The following is a 21095-nucleotide window of genomic DNA, read 5'->3' as shown; positions in this document are numbered from 1 at the left end:
CAGGGGAAAACGCAGTTACTGAAAATGAATGTGAATAAGAGTGAGGTTGAAAGGTGTGAAATGTGACTGGTTTTCTTCAAAATGAACTGTTCCAAGTACATTTTTCACCAGGAATAAACCAGATCACACCAGAAATCCTTCTGATTGGTTCACTCATTCTCTGAAAAGCTGTGTTATGTAAGTCTTCGTAACATGTTCGCCGCTGGGTTCTGGAGGTTTAAAGCTTTTGTTCAGACACGTGGTACAGGGAAAGATTCCCAGGAAACCTACCAGGTTCTCCTGGAGAGAGCTGCACATGAAGATGTATGTGCAGATGCAGCACCTTATGCATGGAGAGAGTTCAAGTACAAGCTTAAAAGGAAGTGCTCTAAAATTTCAGAATTCTCAGGATGGAGCATAATTCTTCCGAGGTGCTTGTTTTTTCTGTTACTGTAATTTCCCTTCTTGTGCAGGATGTTTTATTCTGACTATGCAGTTACTAATGGCCTATGTGCTTCCTTCTTTGTCATGCACATGTATTATTTAAAGCTGAAGAGAGGAGTATTAGCTCGCCATGGAAAGGGAAAGAACAATAGCGAGTTGTGAGGCACCATTCATTGCAGTTGCATTTGCCTTTATTCTTTCCTTTAATTTCCTTACTGAAAAGAAAGCTCTAACTCAGACAAAGCTTACACAGATAGTTTTCTGCATGTTTTTTATCATGTGTTCACATCAGCAACTGGTGAGTGGTTCACCCCTGCTTAACCACAAGTACCTGCCATACACCTATTTCAATGCACCGTTCTATGGAGGCACCGTTATTCATCATTGTACATTATTCAGACCTGAATCAGGATCTGTCAGCTTGCTGACGATCCAGCTTTCAAATTTAATAGCTGAGATAGGAATAGCCTCGACGGCACAATGCTGTGATTCATGTTTCATTTTCTGACTGCTTGTACTCCGTAGACGCTGGATGAACGTGATTACCCCAGCGACTTCTGCTGTGTTTCCTCTGTGGCGAGTAAATAGCTGCAGTGGCCTTAATCAGTCTGCCAGCTGTTTTCTGTGATTGTGTCTTCCTGTGTGTGTGTATGTGTGTGTGTGTGTGTGTGTGTGTGTGTGTGTGTGTGTGTGTGTGTGTGTGTGTGTGTGTGTGCGCGCGCGTAATGGCAGGTTCTGACACACAAAGGCTAACTCAGAGATACCAGGGACTCCAGTGGTTGCAATCACGGTAATTTAAGAGACACACTCAGTTATCTACTGTTATCAGCTTGGACAAGTTAGACTTCAGGGTTTATCAGAGGGGAGAGGATGCGATATAACTGATATGGAGCCACACTTTTGTGGCTGTGTCCTTTTGATTAGCCGTGGAAAAGGGACAACAAAGTTCTTGATGTTATCCCTCCTGTTTGTTCCTTTAGCATGCATGAACCAACTTTTGCCCCGAGCTGCAGCAAAAGACAAGATTGTTCCGAGCCGAAAAGGACAATGTTGTTTAATCTTTTATCATCATTTGATACAGAGCTAATTCAGTTGTCAGGTAGTTAGTTTAGTTTTGTGTGTAAAACGCACTCGCATGTTTAAGACAGTCGTTTTATCATACTATAATCAATACAGTGGATTTTACAGTCTCCAGTGCAGAATATCCACACGCTCTCATACTCATGCATGCACACATGATCTAACAGGAACACGTTGTTCTTTTGGCCATATTATGTTTATTCCCATGAGAACACACAGAAAACAGATGACATTCTAGCAAAGAAAGATGAGCTCTCTCTAATGAAAAACATAGCATTTAGCTAATGGAATAGTTATTAGGATTAATAAATACATTAACTGGACAAGGAAGGAGAAAAAAAATAAATCTGGGAGGGTGGGGTTTTAAAGGTATAATGAATCTCATTTTTCTTTCAATAAATGATAATTAAATATTAATTAATACATTATCTGATAATATACTTTAGAAATCTCATCATTTGCATGCCTAGAAAATACCCTGTTTTTCTTACCGTATTAAACTTACTCAGCAATGAGACACATAGGGGCTGATTCATGCATGCAAGCGCTGCGTCCTTCCAAAATAAAATAAAAAAAAGAAAAAACACCGAAGGCTATGTTTTTCGCTTTCAAAACAGTAGTTATGAAGGCCATAAATGATTTCGAGCAAAAAAGAAAAAAGAAAAAAAACCCCCAGAATGACCCAGTGGTGGTTTTGTGGAACAAGGCCAAAGTGCTAAGTGTGAAAATGAGACACTAACTGTGAAGTTAAGAAGAAATAACTAAAAAAGAAATGGCAAATATTGCAGGTGGCAGGAAAATATCAATATTTAAAACACAAATGTCTTAAATTTTTAAAATCAAAACTAAACAAACAAGAAAAGATGCATGCACTGTTTCATTTTTCCTGTGTAGCATTTGAAATATTGATGCCCATAAATTGTGCTTGACATACCAAGAAAAGGTCTGGAATTAATGTTTTAGTTGCTGCAGCAGCAGGGGGGGACTTAAATATTTGACCACTAAACTAGTCAGTCAGTAGTGTATAATGCTTAGCTTCTGCCAGATAGCTCTTACTGTTAATTCCAAACGTTGAATATGTGCATAAAATGAGATATTTCCTCGAATGTTTCTGATGGAGACAACCATGCATAAAAAAATGAATAAATAAATTAGATTTTCCCTTTTTCTTTTTTTACCAGCACACATGACCTTATACAGAGTAATTTACCTCACCTTCTTCCTGTCTATGTGGACCGTAAATGTAATACTTCTCCTCTCGTGGTTGAATTGTGTCTCCGACACAGAATAATAACAACATTGCTGACATGGAAAGTAAATAATAAGCCCCACGTTAAGAAAAAAAAAAAATCAATAACAAGCTTCCTTTACCACACAAAAGCTGCTGCCAGAATGAGCTGGGTTGTGACACAGAAACGCTAAAATGAGAATATTGGAGCATCCATAACGAGTCCATGGTCTGCTCTTATCATGGCTACCAGTTTCAGATCAAGTTTACATTATATAACTTGACCTGTTTTAGCAGTATGTGGTCATTAGAATTATAAAAAGACAATCTGAGCCACCAAACCCTTTAGTGTGAATATAGATATAGTGTGTGTGTCTGTGTGTACTTACGTGTCTACAAAACCAATCTATACTATAGATTGACACTCTGAGAGAGGAGCATTGCATTGACATGGACGTCTTACATCTCCAAGCGTTGTGATGGGACAAGCTGGCCACTGACTAAATGAAGCGTTATGTCATCCTGTCCTCTTGTCCGGTCACTCCTGGGTTTTCAGTTTGTGTGGCAATCATGTGATGTCAGCCGGGAAGTCCATCAGCGAGAGGTGGGTCCTCTAAGGCGGCCGCTGAGCCATTGGTCTCTCCTCTGTCGCCCCCCTGATGTCTCTCCTCCTTGTCGTCGTCCTGGCTTAGTGGGTCCAGTTTGGACAGGCGGTTTAAGGGATCAAAAGTGTGCATTTTGGGATCGGGGCTGAGGAGGGGTAGCTGAGGCAATAGCGGTCCGTCTCGAAGCTTAGCAGCAAGCTCCTTGGCGCTGCAAGTTGGGGTGTTGGTCTCATAGACTTCGTGAAAGTTGTTGTAGTCCACCTCGTAGAAGCCCTTCTCCAGGGAGAGAACCGGGGTGAAGCGATAGCCCCAAAGCACCTCCGTGTCCAGGTAGGAGCTGCGTGCCTGACATGTCATCCCTATGGCAGGTACAGATGGGTTTGTGTGCATCCACATGCACACAAATATGCACATAGACAAACCCATGCACACAGTCGGGAGGGTAAAGGTGGGCAGAGGGGTGAGGAGAAAGAGAGATTGCATCAATACATTATTCATTGCTTTACAAGAACTGCACATAAAGGGTCAAAATCTGCAATCTGCACCTGTTTCTTCAAAACCTCCATCATGATCCTGACAGCAGTGCTGAAGGGAAAACAATACTTTTCAACATAGAGCTTAGAATGAAATGCGTGTTGATGGATAAGCATCAATCCCAGGCGGTGATACCGTCTTTCTTTGTCAGATACGAATCATCTGTCATCTGTTTTGGTGTGTTTGCGTCATGCACGACATGTAATGACATGATGGCCATTCCATCAAATGTTCCAGGAAGCCATTATAGCGAAGCAGCGTACGTAATAGGGAATTTTGTCACGACTGTCATCACGTTCATGTTTTTTATGCCGCTGAAAATGTTGTAGAGGAAAACCATGAGTTGCAGATAACCTATTTATTTATTCTATTTCTTATTGAGTCAAATCCTATCCAGCCTGGCTGTTGCTGGTGGTGATGGGGGGTGGGGGTTGTGTCCCAATAAATCATTTTCAAATTCACACAAACACATCCTTTAATTGAGGAACACTAAAAACAAGGTGCAGGATTTTTTTCTTCCCATTCCTTTTGCATCATTGTGGGCTATGGCTCTTAGCTTTAATGCTAACAACGGCTGCTTTTATTATTCCTTATTCTCTAATAAGCAAAAGCATTTAGCTTCTGAAGCAGACAAATATTTACCGTTAGTCTCAGTTTTCCCTGGTGGACTGTGTGCGGCTAATTAGACAACCCAACCAACTTTCCGGCCTCCAGGAGATGGGAGGAGCATCCTCTTCCATCCTCCTCTCAGTTTGTCTCCTCTGCACCCAGCTGTTGAGTTAAATAATCTTTTTTGTCTCTGTTACGCATGGCATCAAGTAGGTGCACTAAAATAGATGTACATGCCAAATTGATATGGTGTTTAATGTCACGGTGGGAGGAGGAGGAGGGGCTTTGGCTCCTTTTCTTCAGCGCTCCCTCTGGATAAGCGTGGCCTAGTTTCTACATTTAACTTGTGAAATGTTTGCTTTTTCTGTGACAAGATCATCAAAGACCGTATAGCATCTCAATGAGAAGGATTTTCTATAACGCGTTGGCATATCGTTTGATGCGTTGGTTTTAGTCACTACTTTGAGTCCAAATCCATTATGTTTAGTTGTGAGGATCTATTATTATCTCCTGCTTTTAGCTGCACCCAGTCTTGTCACTTCTGTGACTGTTTTGTCATGATTTAAGGGTCCGTTTGCCTTTGACGTAGTACTTCTAGGTGTCACATGAGCAGGGTGACTGACACTCCTCTGCGTCAACTCATCCATATGCAGAAGCTACCCTGATGGGATACATGATGGTACCTTTAATGTACCTTTATGATAATAATAAAAAACAAAACAAAACCCAAAACCCACAGTGTGACATATTTATAAGCCAGATAGTCCCTGGAGGAGTTTTGATGGGTCAGACGTTCAACCCTGGATCCCTCGTGGAAAAATAAGCATCTTTTCTGAAACTGAACAATTCAGTTTCATCCTTAACTCCTTTTGAAAGTGTTCTTTCATATGATGGAAGGCTTTGCACATCGGCCTCCGACGCCAAAGGCATCACAAAAGCGTCGGTAGGCGAGGAGCCGGGGCGAGCACAATGTTGGTATATTGAGGATACGTTTATTTGTTGTAATCATAAAAATGCAGGATGATAGTCGTTATTTCAAGAGACTGAATCGGTTCAAGTAGACCACACAGTTTTTAGACATTCTATTCATAGTTGAAGACAAACTTTCCAACATCAGCAGCAGGCTTTGACTGCTTCCCCATTTGTTGTGTCCCTCTTTTCTCTGCTTTGTTCCTCTAAGTTTTGGTTTCCAGAATCGGGAATCGGCTCTTTTCTCCCGCCTCTACAAAAAAATACCTGCATTTAAAAAAAAATGTTTTATACATTTGGTTAGAAAGATTCTGCTGCCAGGCACTGAGTGCACAGGAGACGCTTACGTGGTGACACTTTCGAGTGCTTCAAGACTTGACAGGTGGCAGCTGAACGTTAGCATACTGTAATAGATGGTAAGGAATTCATTCATTGATTATTCAGCTGTATCTGCTCAAACGCTTTTCCATTCAAATTTTTTTCACATAGCAGCTCACACGTTTAATTCTTCCCCATTTGTTATATTTACTATTGAAAACCTCTGAAATAAGACTCGACCCATTTCCATTATGACTGCTGACTTCTGTAATATTATCACGCTTGACGGTGGTTCCACCACAACGGCGACAAAAAAGTGACAAAAACGACAAACAATACAGAAACAATTGTGTCTTGAGAGGATGCCGATGTGAATTTGGATGCTTCTTACGTTACAAAAGCTGGAGCTGCAGCTTCCACAGCATGTAAACGCACAAACAGCTTAAAGTCGTCGAAGCAATCAGAGCAACCAGACTGCTTTCCAACTCTTGTGTAGTAAACAGGATAAGGAACTCCATGAATACGAATGATTCCAAATCAAAGCATACAGCAGGAAGCAACAAACAATTTGAGTTTGAACTATTGCTGCTTCCGGCTTGGATCTGCTGGTTACTGGGCATGCTGCCTTACTGGTGAGCCAAAATGGAAAATGGCCATCAAAACTGTTATTAGCTAGATCATTGTTTACACCTTCATGCTGTTGCTGGCGTCTCAAGTGTTTATGTCCACCTCCCTAGCATTTACCTGTAGAGAGAAGTTTATGCTGTCATATCCTTGGAGGCCTTGACAAGGTAATAGTAGCACAATAAAAAAAAATGCAGGCAGAATTTTGTAGAGTGGCAAAACACTCAATGTGTTTTCAAGTACAGGCTGTACTTTGCCCTTGTCTTTTGTAACGTTTGATTTCTCCTCAATGGTTTCTGACTTTCTGCTGATTCAGGAACCTGAATGCATCACGCTGGAGGATGAATGTAATTCCAAGGTCCTAAAATTGACTGCCTTTGGATTCCATTGAGTATTAAACAAAACTAAGCAAACAAACAAACAAACAAATAAACACAAGGGCAGACACTCCAGCTGCAGCGCCAATATTGACTGACGATACATTTTTTTAAGGGCTCTTAGAAATTGACTAAAACACGCTTTTATTTATACAATAAAAAAAAAATCAAGCCTTCAACCTGAGATGCGTCCATAATGAAAGCGATGTTTGCTGTCAGCTGTACTGACACATTAGAGAAGGCCTTCAGCACAACAGAACCAGAAACATCTCAATAAACTGCACCCTAATTAGTTTTTGTTTACACCGACGGAAGGGAATAAACAAGCAGGGTGCACAAACTCATAGTTCTACATCGTGCAGCTGTTTGGAGACAGCCGAGGGCATTTTTGTTGATGCCTAACGGCCTGAGACAAATTTTCCATTTAGTACATTTTTTGCCATCTTTGAAACTAGTAATGGTTACCAGTTTTTGTTTTTGTTTTTTTTAAATGAATTTTCTTCTCATCTTCTCATTGTTCTGAAAACTGTAGGCTGGTTGTTCATGGAGAAAACCACTGATGGTAAAAAAAACAACACAAAGTAAGATACAACAAGACGATTTCACTGCACCGCACTATGACATTTTATATACAGTATGTGTGGGTGTGTGTGTGTATATTTATATATATATATATATATATATATATATATATATATATATATATATATATATATATATATATATATATATATATATATATATATATATATATAACACTTTTCAGTCCTCCACAGACACCGATTTCAATCTTTCTCAATTTGATTTTGTATAGTTCATCGTTATGTCCTAATTAATCATTACTTTCCTTGTGATAAACAAAAAAACAAACATAGCAGCTTGTTTTTTTCTTTGTCTCTATCTGGAATTTTTCAAAAAGTAATATGCTCACTTTCATTTTTTTTAAGCTAAAAGTTTGGCATCCATTTTTTTTTAAACTACGATGAAAATAGATTTAAAGCTTTTAATGGAACTGTTTTCTTTTTTGTTAGTGGCATTCTGCTAAAAATTCTAAATGAAAAATCAAATGAAAATACTACAGCATTAGATATCCTTTCAATCACAGGATAACACTGCTTATCATATCCCATCAGCTAATAGTGGAAAGACTCAGACAGCAGGGGGGGTCCGACTGGATGGTCGGATTGGTCGAGTGCCTGCCGTTCAAGGACGGTGACAGCGTAACCCCTGCATGACGCCACAGTCTCTTCCGGTGAAGCGAGAGTTGATTTAATGCCTGAGTCAAGCATCCAGCAGCGTGAGCAGGAAGCATGATGACTACTGGAGCTTTAGAGGGGAAGAATGAAATAATAAAAACACATAAACTATCCTAAATGAAATAGAGCAGAAATGTTCGCATGAATCCAAATCTGTGTCCGATTGCATAAAGGGTCTGTGGTTTGTTTTCAAAAACACAAGGCTATACTGTCCTATCTGTGACTAAATGTCTTTTTTGTAATGAGTAAATTAGCAGTACTTCAAATGCACTGTATTAAAATGAGTGGATTATTATAATCAGGCTGTAAGTGTTCTACTTTGGGCAGATAAATAATACTTGATTTTAGCTTATAGTACTGCAATTACCCCCACCCACCCACCCAACCCTGCCAAAAAAAAAAAAAAAGCAGTTGTCATCCTGTCAGCTTTTCTGGTTTCAACACATTCTGATTACAAATGACGAGGTGATTGGTGTATAAATTTTCCAGCAGCGACAGAACGTTGTATTTGAGCTGAATAAAAATAGCGATTTCATCTCATTCTGATTGTTCCAGAAACACCTGGCCACTTTCAGGAGCGCTTGGCGTTTACCCAAAACACAGACCGGCAGTGTGGGTAGCTACCCTTCATTCATTTTGAAATAAACAATATCAAAGCGATAACCTTGAAGTAGCAACAGTGGAGATGCGGGCTGCACTGAGCTTTAAAACCATCTACCTTAGTTTAAATGACGAACACCTGGAAATGTGTTGGATTCACGTGTGTATAAAATGATGGCAGTTTTAATGCTACAGGAAACAAAATAGAGGCCGATGTCCTCAGACTACCTCTGCCTTCCACTGAGAGATCACTGAAACAATCCTCATTAAAACCCCTACGAACTCTGAAGTGAACTATATTAACATTAACTATGTTCAATTTATGTTTGACTATCTGTTAGCATTATTGTCTCCTTCTTTCCATCCACTATAATATTATCTGCTGCAATCAGAAGCACTTAGAGGTCCTGCTTTACTGGACATCCCTCTGGTGCTTCCCTTCGTATGATCCATTCCGGTCTTTACATCCATTTACCCATGTTACCATCAATCCCACTCAGTTCCCTTCAAGCCTGTCATCAATCTCCGTCTCTGTCCATCTACCTTTCTCTCGCTCTAATCTCTTTCTCTTGGTAATCCCCCACTTCCCCGTACCTGTAGCCTCCACCATGCCCTCAAGTATAACCACGATCTCAAACTCCTCCTTCTCCATTTGAGCCAGTGTCATCTCCCAAAAGGGGCTCTTCTCATTAATCTCGTGTGAGATGATGAGGGGCGACACCAGGAACAGCCGATCATCTCCTGTATCGAAGCCGATGTTGATGTCCGTCTGGTTGAGTGGAATGAACTCCCCCTCCTTGGTCTGCTGCGAGCGGATCAGCTTTGCTCTGATCGATGCCTCAACAATATGAGAGTTCCTCAGGTCCCCCACCCGAAACATCAGGCACATCTTGTTGTCTCGCACCGATATGACAGCTTTGTGCGAGAACATAAGGGTTTCGGCGCGGTTCTTTGGCTGTGAGATCTTGACAAACATGCAACCCACCATCATGGCGTTAACAATGGAGCCCAGGATGGCTTGCACCAAAAGCAGTATGATACCTTCAGGGCATTTTTCTGTGATTACACGATAACCGTACCCAATCGTGGTCTCTGTTTCAATGGAGAAGAGGAAGGCTGAGACAAAACTGTTGAGGTTCTCCACACAGGGGGTCCAGCCCTCCTCGTCACTGTGCACCAGGTCCCCGCGGATGAGCGCTATCAGCCACCACAGGAAGCCAAAGAAAAGCCAATTGACGACGTAGACCAGGGTGAATATGAAGAAACTAAGACGCCAACGTAAGTCCACCAACGTAGTGAATAAGTCACTGAGGTAACGGTAGGTTTCCTGCACGTTCCCATGATGGACGTTGCACTTGCCGTCCTTCTGCACGTAGCGCTGACGTGGTTTCTTTGCAGGGTCAGAAATTAAGTGGGTTCTCTCTGTTGTGATCTGAGCTTCCCGCAAGTGTTTAGGAAGCTTCTTCACCTATGTGGAAAACAAAGTGAAGGAGAGAGTAAGAGCAAAGCAAGGTTATAAAGGCGGAAAGCAAACAAAAGAAGAGAGGTGGAAACTCTGATGGAGAGAGAACATTAGCTATCTACATTTTTCTCCTTTTGATGTAACCATCCTGATACCTTTCCATTAATATTTATCACAAAGTTTTTACTGGAAAGTAGGTGTTAACCTCTTTAATGTGATTTACTATTGGCTCTGTGCTGCTGGCAGGGAAGTAAGTAAGTTTAAGGGCCATTATAAAGTCGCTGCGTTGCACTACTTTACAATGATGTTTGGGCTGTCGGTGAATAGACACATCCTATATGTGGGGACAGGAAAGAGAATAAGGACACGAGGACACGAGGAGGTCAATGTCTGCCTTGGCCGAGCTCCAGCGAGGCGATCTGGCCCCACAGCTGTGCCCTCACTCCTTCCTTGTCCCCTGTGTTTCCTCCACTTGCAGCCTGTGGGACATTGGCAAGCCTGGATATGAACAGATCCCAATTCTTTGCCAATGGACCCTTATTGCATCCCTAAACAGAGTGGCATATGCCTGGGCAGACATTGGACTTAGTTTATCTACACACTGGCTTTTTTGCATATATACCAAAAACAATTGTGATAATATATGTTTTAGAGTTATTAAATTAAAGCAAACAAAGAATGTCACATTGTCCAGGACTGAATTTTTTGTCTTCGAGGCGTGACAGATCCACACAAACAGATAGATGGACATATGTGTAGGAGAAGAGCACTGAAAGGCACCTTTCAAATCAGCCACGGACAAGTCGGCATCACAATGACACAAACCAATCTGAGTTGATAATTGAAATGGTTTGAGTTGTTTAGATGAAAACACTCCCAGGATGCTCTTAGTGTCTGACACCTGCGATCTATCTCTGGAGTCTCACACCACACCAAAGGGAAAGTTACGTCCTTTTGCAGACCACTCTTTCACCTCTATCTCAAAGATGATCGCTCCAACAATCCCAGGAAGGACATCATCCAATGTGTCATAATATCCCTGCAGAGCCTTCAGTTGCAAAGCCTGGATAATAAATTGCATCAGGCGGATTTATTTAGGATTGTTCCTTTGCAATGTCAGGTGCTGTTTTGCCTGCTGTCCTCTGCACGCACCATCGGTCAGACCTGGTATCGAATTAAGACATCGATTTGTCGTGATCTTCATTTGAAGACCGTTTTGACGAAGAAGAATCGAAAGACGATGTATATTGAGCAGCGCTGCAATTAGCAGCTTCGATGACGATACCTCGCTAAATGTCATTGGGCTCCCTTATTACAAACTCCACTCGGGGATATTGGATCCGATATAGATTCCGCAGTCAGTCCACCGTATCAGAATGAAACTTTCCACTCCAAATATAAGTGAATGTGCTCTGCTGTTTTTAAAATGGCCGTTAATCACCACTAAACGGTTATTGAATGGAAGATATTTCCTGTAATTTCCATGCTTTTCATCAGGGTTAATTGCTTGATATATAAAGCTGTCAAGGCAGTGCCTCCCAATCTTTGGCCATCTGAGTCGATACGTTATTCAGGGTGATGGTCAATAAACTAATTCATTACTTCTCTTTGCATGACACTGGTAAGTGGTGGGTGTTTTCTCTAACTGAGCCATTCTGGCTGTGCTTGGTTAGACAGAAGAAATTCCAATAGGCTGGAAAATCATAACAGATAACGATGAGAGCGAGCGGGATGTCTGTTCATGGTGTCTCTATCACCGCTGTTAAGTGAACTGAGTTATCTACCTGCGCTGGAGAAACAGCTTTTGTTACACTTTGTGGGGCTTGATCTATAATCTGTACTGTTATTTTTTCCATTAAGTATGAAAGGAGAATATCTTCTGTATATCTAACAGTTTTTTCATCCTCCTCATTCATACCGTTTTTGCAAGACTTGTTATTTTCCCATGTATCACGGCTCCCTGGCTTCAAACCATTTCAATCCATCTATATCTTCTCCATCTCGTTTTTGTTCTCTGCTCGCTCAATTCCCCTCCATCATATCACACTTTTCACAGGCCTCGTCCTCCCAAGCCTCCTCTCACTTGTCACATTTCACTGTGTAAATACCATTGTGACAGGTGCAGTGTTTAACCAGCAGTGCCTGTGCGCTTTACCTGTTCAGGTGTGACTCCTATCTCCATGTTGTGGTCCATGAGGATGCGAGAGTCTCCTGCCATCCTCAGCTGAAGCTCAACACCTGCAAAACATTAGAAACAGTCCTTTTAATTTAGACCTTCAAAACTTACATTTTGTTGGATGTTTGCAGCACAATAAGACTTCATAGATTTTATTAATGGCCAGCATTGGTTGAACCAGTCAAAGGCATAGTGCTTTCGGACCACATACATTCCCTAAGGCGCTCCAACCTTTACACCCTCAGTGCTAAATTACACATTCCCTTTGAAACGTACATGTATATGCTGCCGCCAACACTACCGTGTTGATGTATAGGGCAATCACCAGGCACATTATTTTGTACCTGTCATTGAAATAGCTTGAATTTGTCAATATGTCAATATTTACCAGCTGGTGTAATTAGAGCCCGTAGAAATCAATTGAGATGTGTGTCAGATTTTTACTAACAATATGTTAGCTCCAGCAACCCCAGTGACCCGCGAAAGCGGAAGAAGTGCATAAGAACATGAATGAATGAGTGAAAGTTGATAATTGCGCTTATAAATTCCCAATGACCATACTTGATGGATTGCAATAAATTTTCTGGAGGTATTTCTAGAGTGACGTCCTGGAGGATATCTAATCTAAAAACATAGTGTTTCACTCATATGTTAAACATCTAGTAGATATCCTTCTCTTTTTTTCCCAAAAAGAGTATATCGTGTTTTTTGTTCAGATTTCAGGAATGATTGTGGTCTGAATGAGGAGACAAGATGTTTTTGTTTTTTAACCAAGCTTAGCACTGAGGATGTTGAAACCTCTAATTGGGTAAAAAAAAAAAGCATCAGTTCCAGGAATTTTCCAAAACAATGTTTTTGCAAAACAATGATTGGCGTAAATATACTGTATACAGGACAGATGAAAATTAAATATTATCTCATTGATTGTCCCTGCATACAAACGCAATAAATACAATGAGATCAGATGATTGACTGGCAGAACGAGTGAAATATGAGCCCTTAGCATCGGATGAGAGCTGAACCCGGCGTCCACTCATTTGTTTGTGTCATCCATTCAGCTCGGATGTGTTGAACAGAATCATTTTCCCAAAGAGCATGCCGGTCGCCAGAATTTGTAGTCGCTCCCACTGCCTGGTAGAGACACACAACTCTTACTACACAAATTTACCGATCTCATGTATCGTATCACAAGCAGCAACTGCAGGATGGAGAAATAAGGATGTACCGTAACAGAAAACAATCAAATATACCACAAGCACGCATGTGATACTAGTGGTTGTTTTTAGCTCCTTTGGAGTGATGAGGCGACTCGCTGACAGTTTGTGATGCCACAGTATTCCGCTGAGTTGCAATGCTGAAACAGGTATTTTTAAACACCTGCCATGTGAGCTACAAAGTGACAGGACGAGTAGAAAAGGAATACTTTCGATGTCTGCGGAATGACGTGGGATTTAATAAGAGCTGCTGCCGTAGAGGGTGGTGGGTGGGTGGGTGGGGAGTGAAGGTGTAACTTAGATAAAGCCCCAATTTTAGCATCAATCTTACAACACCTTTCTCTTGCTTCACAAGAGGCAATTAACTCGCGGAGCCGCCGGGTGTTGTTTGAAACTCAACGGGTTTGAATTTCGAGAACAAGGGATACGGCGGATCTTGTGACCAATAGAGCAAAAACAAATGCAGTGTTGGCGTGTTCCTGACCTTAACTACGTCTGACATTTCTTTGCTGTCTATCTTTTGAAGTTATTTGATCACCGGCGACGTGACGAGAGGGAATGCAAAAGCGATGGCGGAACAGCGAGAAGGTGGCGTCACACAAGCCGATCCGTGGAGGAATGAGGTGTTGACATTGACGCTCCAAAGCAAAGGGCAGACTGACGTCGACTGACGTGACGCGCATCTGATCGGTAGGAAGGCAGACAGACAGACAAGACGGACAGCAGAGGCATGGGATGCACACGGAGCTTCTGACAAATCTCAGAGAATACATTAGAAGCGATTGCGAGGCCTCGCTTTCTGACTCATTTCAGCTCTCTCATGAATTAAACATGGCCGACTGGAGATTTGCGAAACCGAGACCTATGTGTTTTGTTTTTTTGTTTGTTTTGTTGTTGTTTTTTCATTCAGGAATCAGGATGTGATTGCATTGTCTGTTTACAGTGACAGACTCAACCAGATCGGATGAGAGGTGTTCGAACGCGGATACCAGCTGGAGCGTTTTATCTGCGCTCTAAAGAGGGTAACAAGCGTTTATCTTGTTACTGGGAGAGTGACAGGACGCTTTAACGGAATTGTGTTTTGTTTCCTGATAACAAGAGCACTCACAGTGCGCTTAAAGGAGCATGAGTAAAAACTAGGGAACCTGCATCCTCAGGGATATCTACAGGACATATATTTTCCTTATTTGCTGACACAGCACGCTATAAAAAAAAAATCATCTGCATGGACTGCAGCAAAATGGGACTTTTTTTTTCATTTATGACTATGACAAGCTATAATTTCCCCCCGAGGGTCAGTGTTTTCTTGAATGGCATTTTTAATTTCTCCATTTTCCCGAACTTCAGAAACTTGTGTCGTCAGCTTTATGTACAAAATGTAACGGTAGAAGATGCCTTGGAGCAGAACTGAGACAATTCTTTAACAATTTGAATTACCTCACAGTGAAATAAATTGTCTTGAATTAAAATTCTCACTTTGTTATTTAAACTCTTTCATTGCATGAATGAGTTTTTTTTTATACCTCATTATTTCCCGTTATAAGGAGGTGATCATTTTAGTGTTGTGACGCCTGTGGAGAAACATTTCCTGCTTGAAATTTGCACAGATTTTTAAATTGTTTTAGCCATTGATGAGAACATTACTATCAGGCACAGACTTTGTGTCTCCAAACCTGTTAACTTTCCAGGAATGATTGCTTATGAAAAAGAGATTATTTCTTTGACATCAAATGAATACAAGCCGTGGAAATAGTGCTTATGCTGCTGCTCAGTGTGACAGGTTTACAAATGGCAGTGAGACAACGCTACCTCAGCAGTTCTTTCTAGTTTACAGTACAAAATTGGCTATAAGTGGGCGGTGATCTGTACATTTTGAGGTCATAACTCGCAGTTTCTTGTTGTTTCATCAATTTCAGTGCCAACACGGACACGGGACGGGGGGAAGAGAAGGAAAAGATTCACTGCATCAGATATCCAGAGCAATTCCAGCTTATCTGTTGCCGTTGTTCCTCGGCCGCAGAAGAGTTAAACTTTCTCCTCCCTTTCATTCCTTACCCTCCATCTCTCCTCCCCTTGAGTCAAAGCAAAGACTCATGGTCACTGGGCTCATCACGATTATGTCCCCAGCTAAGCTTGGACTGTAAAATAACATGGCTTCATCACTATCTCTGGTCGCTTGTGACACTTTGAGGTCAGGCAGGTCAAATGACTAAAAACATTCCCGGTTGGCCTGGGGCCCAGCCAACGCACACACACACACACACACACACACACACACACACACACACACACACACACACACACACACACACACACACACACACACACACACACACACACACACACACACACACACACACTACGTCTCTTGCTGGCGAGTCTCCATTATGCAGGACAGTGAGCTGAGCGTATCTAGTTGTGTCCTTCTCATGGGTGACCTTCTCTGGAGTGACACTGCGGCAGAGAGATGTTTGATTTATCCTAGAGAAACTATTTCCTTAATGATTTGTCACAAACGCTCCCTCTCACACTTCCCCCCCACTGTACCGTACAATCGACACACACACCCTTGGAAAATGAAAAACCCCTCCTTCGACTCATGAATAGCTATAACGGCTGTATAATGGTTCCTTCATGCTTCAGATCTGACTGGCTACTTCGCTAATAGGAGTGTTTTTGTAAAAAAAAAATCACTTTACGCAAAAGTCTAATACCTACTGGATTCAAGTCACACCCTCTTCAATCACGGCGTGAGAGACGTGATGGAAAGAGATGAGTGAGGTTTGGTGTCTGGACATCCTTCCCTGACACCCTGGTTCTTTTTTTATCATCTGGCCTGTTCGTCAGGCTCTCGCCGGCTCTCTGCTGAAATCAAAACCCAGCTACTCGAGATAATCCTCAGACCTCGCTGTGAGCAAGTTCATGTGGGAACTCTTTAGTTTCTTCCACTTTATAGGACAAGGTGGCATGCATCACTGTTACATTACAAATCTAACTACCTGGGATAGACTCAGAGGTGATCAGAATGTCCGTCAAAGGGGCCGAAGGTCAAATAGACTTCATTGGAATTCCACTCATGGCTTATCCTTTGAGCATCCTCTTGTAGTCATCACATGCCCAATCAGGAGGGTAGTAAAAGCACCCTTAGCTTGGTGTGTTTTCTGATAAGGTGGCTTCAAGTGATGAGCTAGAACTTCTCCATCAGAAGACAAGGTGTGAATGTGATTTGAGATGCTGAAATGAGGAACACCCATCAGTCTTTTTTTTTTTTTAAATCTTAAACCCCGTTGAATGGCAGAATTGAGCAGATCCTGTCGATCCCCAGGCCGCCTTTTACACACAGAGCATCCCTTTTCTCTCTATGTTAATCAGCTGCAAATTTACAGCAATGTGTTTCCCAGGAGGATTGCATGCTCAGGCTTCGCATATGCTTATGTTAAATCGGTGAAAAAATATTTGCGCCAGATGTACCGAAAACCTGGATGTGTTTTCACTTCTCGCATTTAATGACATGTGATTTCTCATTTTGAACTCAAGTTCAAAATGAATCGCTCTGATTGGCCTCCATTTTCTTTGCACATGAAGCTAAAACATCCCTGCACTGTATGAATACGCGCTAAATTAGCTGCTAGTGTAAGTACAGCTAGAGGCAAATGAATTTACAGCATGCAAAACACTATCCAAATCATTCTCGGTGCATAAAGCAAGAAATGCATACTTTAAGTGCAGGACATACTAGCAAATTTCAGTTTCATTCCACTTCACCTGCTGCTGACGGGTCAAAGTGCTAAGTCGATTATGGAACCAGTTAACCCAAACAGGATGCTTCTGCTGCGTAAATCCCATTATTCCTAAACCACTTGACCTGGTATGAACGTCAAACACCGGCGGACACTTCTGGTTATTTGTTTAAGGCTACAGGAGACGGCTGCATGTGGTATTATCTATCGTTTTCCATCCACTATTTCTTTGTGCATGTCCCCTTTATGACTGTTTGCATTGGTGCTGGACAAACAGACAACAAAGAGGTGATTTATGACTCTCGTCTCTCCGTTCTTTCTGCACGAGGGTTGGAGGAGCAGCAGCTTGCTAACGTATGTTTGACATGCATCCATTGTGAAGTCACTGCAGCTCTCATTATGAAGTCACCTAAAGTGCACAACAAGCACTTTAAGTGATGCTCTGATATTAATGCTGGACAGCAGCTCATTTACAGCAATCGCAAAATTAAGAGAACATAACTAGAATGAGTTTCCTTTGGGGGGAGGGGGGGGACATGTGGCAAATTTTATGCTTTCTTTCTGTTTTGTGCAAATACCAAGAGATTACATTCATAAATTGCTTGCAAAATGCGAGATATTTTTGAGTTATTTGTCACAGAGAGAAGCAGAAACCGAAGCAGAATATACTGTACGTATGCGTGACACAACTACAGCGTGTTCATGAAGCCCCCTTTCAACAGCTTTGCACAGACATACAGGATTTTCATGCAAGACTCTGACATTCACACACATTTTCCAGGGCACCAAATACAAAAAGAAATGTTCATGCCTAACTAAGCTCTTGACACAAATGCTCCGCTGCGGTATTAGAGGTCGAGAATCTGTTGGAAGAGCTGAGCTTTGCTTAGATCCCCAGGAGACGCACACTCTTGACTAAATAAACAGATCCAATTAATTATTCACAGTGTCTTCTCTTTGGAGAGTCTCCTGCCGAGCATTATGGCATGCCCTTTGCCAATTTTTTGTCCACTTGTTAGGGAGATCACAGTGAGCAGGGATGGTGAGAGATGTCGCTTTGCTGAGTTATGATGGTGGAACTTATTAAAAAAGGTCAAAAGGCCATCTGTGAGAAACCTCAGGTTTAAAGAGCAAAGTCATGGTTCACTCAGATCTGAGCAGCATTATGGGATTTTGCAGCCTGATATTTTCATCCTTTGTGAGTTTGCCAAGATTTTTCATCTTAGATCTGGAAGCATAAGATTACTTATCCTGTTTTAAAAGTTTTTTATCTCACTTTCTTATTTCTTCTGGAACCTGGAACCAACTCATTAAGATTTTCTGGGAGGTAATGGACAGATCATTCCAACAACAAACAATTTTCTTCTTTAATTCTCTTTGATTCTTGTATTTAAAAAAAAAAAAGATCTGGAAACTGGAGCTTTATTATCCAATTTTAAAAGTGATTTCCCTGTTTTATGCATCCCACCTCTTATTTCTAACTGGAATTAAAAAGTATTTGAAATGATCTTCCAGTTCAGTAGCATTAAGCATGTTTTGTCATGTCTTTTTCTGCTTGTAGTATAACAGATATTAACAAATGATGCCATCAAGCTGTCTTTACATTCCCTGATGAGATTATACCAGCAAGGACAGGAGCTTTTGGAGGGGGTGCTGCTCTTGATTAATGTGTCCGTGGAGCCCACTGCATTGTCATCAAACTTTTACAGCAACAACTCCTGAGATGAGTGAAATGAGCTGCGGCTCCATCAGAGGAGAAAAACAACGCCGTCTCACCGGACGTTCAAGCGTAATCTTCACCCCCGGAGTGTGTTTTCAAGGGAATCAATGTAAATGATTTTCTCTCAATGCTTCTGTGTAACCTGCAATATTCATGAAAACACAGCAGGCAGCTACATATCTCTGCAAGGTGCCTCCCCCCTCCATCCCCCTCTGCCTGTGTTGAACACACAAAAACAAGCAAGAGCAAAAAAAACACACGCTTCGCTGTGGATGGATGGAATAAGACCCCCCCCCATCCTCCTCCTCCTCCTCCTCCTCATCCTTCTCCTCTTCCTCTGCCTCCTCCTCCTCCACACACATATGCACTTACAGTAGCGTACGCATAGATGCACATCAGCCAGGTTTTCTCCTGCTGCGCTTGTAAAAGTCCTGCATTGCACGGAGAGAGCTTCAAACTGGCGCACGACCGGAGTGTTGACAGGCTCTTCTTAGCATGCGTCATAAAGAAAAAAAAAATCCATCGCCTGTTTGATTACCCAGCCCCCGTCACAAGGATGAGGAGATGCATGGTGATGATATGTGTCTCCGCAGTAACGTGGGATAAAGGAGGTGGGGAGGAGGGGGGGAGGTGATGTGATGGTGATAATATAGTCACTTTAACCATCATCACTTTCCTTCTCCTGCTCTTTTTTTTTTTTTTGCATCACTGCCCTCATCTCTTTGTTTCTATATGAATAGTTTTTGATCTTCCTTCAAGTAATTCACACTTTTTTTTCTTTTATTTTTCCAAACACTCTCCAGATGGGATTTGCGTCTGTGAAATGAAACGCATAATGCAGTCACAGCGTGCCATGCCATTCTCAGACAGATTGAGAAGAGGCAGCTTGTACATTGAGCCACGATTGTGCCATGCATCATCGGCTTTAAAACCTCCACCTCCTTTTGCTTTCCTCCTTATGTCTCTCCTTTTTAACCCCCCCCCCCCCCCCCCATCAGCGACGCATGAGGCTTACCTTCAGGTCTCTGCAGGAGTAGCTTGCAGGCACACTTCGAGGCATTTCACCGCTTGCTCTTCTCCCCAGGACTGCACACTCCTTTCCTTGGCTTTGTTCAGTCAGCAACAGCCCTCCTGCCTCTCTCTTGTACCACCCAGCTCCTTCTGCTCCTCACCGCTCTCTACTCCTGTGTGGCTGGGGGGGTCTGCATGTGCCTGTGCTGAGAGAAGGAGAGAGAGAGAGAGGGAGAGGGAGAGGGAGAGGGATGGAGAGACCCAGAGAGAAGCAGAGGCATATATAAAGATGTGTGTGCGCTCTCTCTTCTCACTTCCTCACAGTCAGGACCGCTTGTCTCTCAGGATTTGTCTTTATGAAAGTGTGTGTTTATTCCTATTTGTACAGAGCCATGGCGTGCATGTGCGTGCGCGCGCGTGTGTGTGTGTGTGTGTGAGTGTGTGTGTGTGTGTTGTGCACATTCATTTATTTCCACCACACACTTCCTTTCTCTCTGCTGCAAAGAAGGGAACTTTTTTTTTTTTTAAAGTACAGTGGTATAATGAAAGTGTGTGTCTGTGTCTGTGTGTGTGATGGATGTGCAGATGGAGAGGAGTGTGTTATATCAATGGCTCTAAAACAGGAGCTGAAGAAAAAAAAAAGCCCTGAGGGGTGGATAGAGATATATAACAGAGACAAAAACACTTTGGAATCACAAGAAAGGGCATCAGAGGAAGAATGTTGGTGCAGATTCTCATTCATCCAGGTCACGGTAATCCTGGAAACCTTCATGGATTAAGAGGAAGAGGAGTAAAGGGTGAGAACGAGCGTCAGCGTAAAGGAGCAGCGGTTGGAGATGAGGAGGGGAAAATGGGACATTTTGACCCAGAATTTCTCGTCTGCACTTCAGTTTCCGTGTCACAAAAACTAAATGCCCTTGAATGAGTGGAGTGAGAAGTGGGTTGACCTCTGTTAAGCCACATTAGCCCCCACATTAACCGTCGTAATGAGTTGGGTGCTCGCAATACCATGGCTCAGATGTGAAATACATTCATACAGCTTAGTGGCAGAATGGAGCTCAATTATTCCATGCCTTTTAAATTCATCCACCGCCGTCACCACGGAGACGTTTGTTCTTTATAACTCATGAGCACATGTGGACAGGAAGA

The 21095-nt window shown here is 42.2% G+C and overlaps 1 protein-coding gene across 1 annotated transcript; it reads right to left on the bottom strand.

The window, feature by feature from the left end:
* Positions 1-1658: 1658 nt before the first annotated feature.
* Positions 1659-20099, bottom strand: kcnj5 (potassium inwardly rectifying channel subfamily J member 5). The gene is made up of 4 exons (XM_068318162.1): positions 19951-20099; positions 12241-12323; positions 9218-10091; positions 1659-3695 (listed from the first exon to the last, which is right to left on the bottom strand). The coding sequence occupies exons 2-4, from the start codon at positions 12301-12303 to the stop codon at positions 3310-3312; spliced, it is 1323 nt and encodes a 440-aa protein (XP_068174263.1). The 5' UTR covers positions 12304-12323; positions 19951-20099; the 3' UTR covers positions 1659-3309.
* Positions 20100-21095: the final 996 nt, after the last annotated feature.

This window comes from Antennarius striatus, chromosome 6 (assembly GCF_040054535.1).
Source record: "Antennarius striatus isolate MH-2024 chromosome 6, ASM4005453v1, whole genome shotgun sequence".
Lineage (NCBI taxonomy): Eukaryota > Metazoa > Chordata > Actinopteri > Lophiiformes > Antennariidae > Antennarius > Antennarius striatus.
The sequence above is the reverse complement of the archived record's forward strand: the minus strand, read 5'-3'. Positions and strand labels throughout refer to the sequence as shown.

What these genes read in the sequence shown, in the direction of transcription:
- kcnj5 (XM_068318162.1), bottom strand. Translation starts at nt 12,303, where the DNA reads ATGGCAGGAGACTCTCGCATCCTCATGGACCACAACATGGAGATAGGA. An exon ending in TAGGAGTCACACCTGAACAG is followed by an intron (nt 10,092 to 12,240) that starts GTAAAGCGCACA and finishes TTTTCCACATAG; the next exon opens with GTGAAGAAGCTTCCTAAACA. An exon ending in GGGCATGGTGGAGGCTACAG is followed by an intron (nt 3,696 to 9,217) that starts GTACGGGGAAGT and finishes TACCTGCCATAG; the next exon opens with GGATGACATGTCAGGCACGC.